The sequence below is a fragment of the Cicer arietinum genome, chromosome 2 (assembly GCF_000331145.2).
Source record: "Cicer arietinum cultivar CDC Frontier isolate Library 1 chromosome 2, Cicar.CDCFrontier_v2.0, whole genome shotgun sequence".
Classification (NCBI taxonomy): Eukaryota; Viridiplantae; Streptophyta; class Magnoliopsida; order Fabales; family Fabaceae; genus Cicer; species Cicer arietinum.
This window is the reverse complement of record NC_021161.2, coordinates 40,007,280-40,009,980: the sequence shown is the minus strand read 5'-3', so window position 1 is coordinate 40,009,980 and position 2,701 is coordinate 40,007,280. Positions and strand designations below refer to the sequence as shown.

At 36.5% G+C, this 2,701-nt stretch overlaps 1 protein-coding gene across 1 annotated transcript; it reads left to right on the top strand.

Moving 5' to 3' along the window:
* The first annotated feature begins 537 nt into the window (after window positions 1–537).
* On the top strand, window positions 538–2,233 carry LOC101512043 (uncharacterized). Its single transcript, XM_004490572.4, has one exon. It carries the CDS (start codon window positions 1,062–1,064, stop codon window positions 1,950–1,952), a length of 891 nt encoding a protein of 296 aa, XP_004490629.1. The 5' UTR covers window positions 538–1,061; the 3' UTR covers window positions 1,953–2,233.
* The last annotated feature ends 468 nt before the right edge of the window (window positions 2,234–2,701 follow it).

Genomic DNA, 2,701 nt, shown 5'->3' with positions numbered 1-2,701 from the left:
CTTTTTTTTTTTTTTAAATGAAAATTCATTATCAATAATACGTGACTAATAATTATTTTATAACTATCCTATAATGTAGTTGAACTATGTATTATAAAATTAAAATTATAATATCAAATTCTTATAATTAAATTGGCATTCGAAATATTCTCTTGAAAAAATGTATTAAACTATTTAATAAAATGATGCACTAGTTCTTGTAAAAAAAAAAATTGACACAAATTATGTCAAAAAATATGATGCACAAATTTACACACTTACATGATTAGGTGTATAATTACATTTTTGTTAATCAAATTTGTGATTATTCTTGTTAATAGAAAAACAGAAGTTCTCACTCTCTCATCTAATCCATAAATTATCAATTTTTTATAGTTGTAATTATGGCCTCTCACTCTCCCCTCCTCTTTAAACCTCATCAAAGCCAAAATAGTTAAAAATAACCCAACCTCTATTTATCCAAAAAAAAAAAAAAAAACCCCAATCTCTCAACTACCTAACCACCCGTTTCCCACTCCCATTTTCTACCCTAAAAATACAATTTCCCTCTCTCTAATTTCCAATATTTTTTTTTCTTGAAGTCTCTCTCACTACCTAGCTTCCTCTCCCTTTCTTTGTCTCTCTTTTTCTCATACAAAAGCTTAAAAGAGAAACAAAAAAAAGCTGAGGACATCCCCAAATTTTGCACACATGCAAATTCACCACCATCCATCCACTTTTCTACCTCTTCCCTCAAAATCACCATTCACCACACCAAAGGCCTAAACTTTAAGCAACCCAAATCTCACCCTCTCTTTCAATCCATCCATCTCAAACATCAAAAATAGAAAAAAAACAAACCCCATTTTGCCATCTCCAAAAAAAAACCCCCCAAAATTCATCCTTTCCTCATACTCATTTCTCATTCCCCCCCATTTTCAACCAAAAAACCCCACTCACCTCCCAAAAATCCTCCCTTTCTCCAAACCCATTTCTCAAAATCAAAATTGAACCCTAAAAAGAAAAAAAAAACAAAACAAGAAGAAAACAAAGATTGTAGTTTTTTCCATCTCCCACCTTCAATGTGGCGACCGTGGGGAAAATCAACGGTTCGGATTCACAGTGCATCTCCATCACCTTCTTCCTCATTCTCTTGTTCTTCTTTCAAAGACATTCAAACCCTTTGTCTTGAAGAACCTCCTCAACTACCTTCACCTTCTTCACCAACCCCAAGAAAACCCGTTTTTCACCGAGTCCGACTCGCTAACTCGCTCCTCCGAACCTGGTCAAATCACCTCCACCAACCACCCTTCAAATTACCTAGGTCCCTCTCTCACCCCGTACCCGAACTAGACTCATTACCAGAACAAGAACCATCCCCCAAACCAAACTCCGAACCAGAACTATCACCCGAACCTGAACCACCACACAATGACAACCACGCGCCACGCAAACCTTCACCTCCCCCTTCATCTCCTCCGCCGATTTGTTTTCCGGGAACGGAACAGCGCGTGGTGATATACTTCACAAGCCTGCGCGTGGTGAGACCAATCTTCGAGGACTGCAAAAGCGTACTCGCGATCCTTCGTGCTTTTCGCGTTCAACTCGACGAACGAGACGTTTCCATGGATTCGTCTTTCTTGGTCGAAATGAACCGGATAATGGGTCGAACCGGTTTAACATTGCCACGTGTTTTTATTGGAGGAATATACGTTGGTGGCGGCGAAGAGATTAGACAGATGCACGAGATTGGCGAGCTCAAGAAGATTCTCGAAGGTTTGCCCGCAGTGGATCCAACGGAATGCCACGTGTGCGCGGGTCACAGATTTGTGGTGTGCGACGCGTGTAACGGTAGCAAAAAGGTATACACCGATAAAGCTGGGTTCAAAGTTTGCAATGTTTGCAATGAGAATGGTCTTCTTAGGTGCCCCTCTTGTTTTTCTTATGATTTTAACAATGAAATTAAAAACTGAACAAGAAAATAACTTCTTTTTTTAATTTCTTTTTTTCTTAATGGTTAGGTTCTTTTTTTTGGTTAATTAGTTTTTTTTTTGGGGTGTAAGATTAACATTATGTATAGGTCCATTAGACGGGGGATTGGAGATAGATAACAAACAATGTATGTTATGTGAGTATCTCTATGTCTCCCTTTGGAATGGTTAATATTTTCAAGACCATATATTAGCTAACTTGTTTTGCATTTTACCCCTCAACGTGTAATTTTTTTAATATAAAAAAGTTGTGTATATTTTAACTTTTTTGATTATTTTTCAATTCATCTTTGTGCATTATTATGGGTAGGAGACTTGTAACCACTACTTTTCATGCTACATTTTTTATGTTATTTTTTGTGCATAGGATATTAGATTAGATTAGGAGTTACGCATAAATGGGTGTCCTGTCTTGTGGAGTAATTTGAAAGGTGCAATTTTGTGGAAAATGGTGTAGAAACTATAAAGTGCCACTTTTTTCCTTCTTTTTTATTTTTGATTTTGACTATTTGTTTTAATTATATGAGCTGTATGTATTAAGTAGTGTTAGAATGGCATAGCTGGAATCAAATGTTTGACAAACGGCACAAATGTCCAAAACCCAAGACAGTTGTGCCTTTACTTTGAGGAACATAAGGCAATTTTGCTTCATCTATGTCTGAATAGGTTTTAACTTGTTATTTATCTTGTGATTCTTAATAGTGTGTGAAATTGTGGGTTATTGCATCTGA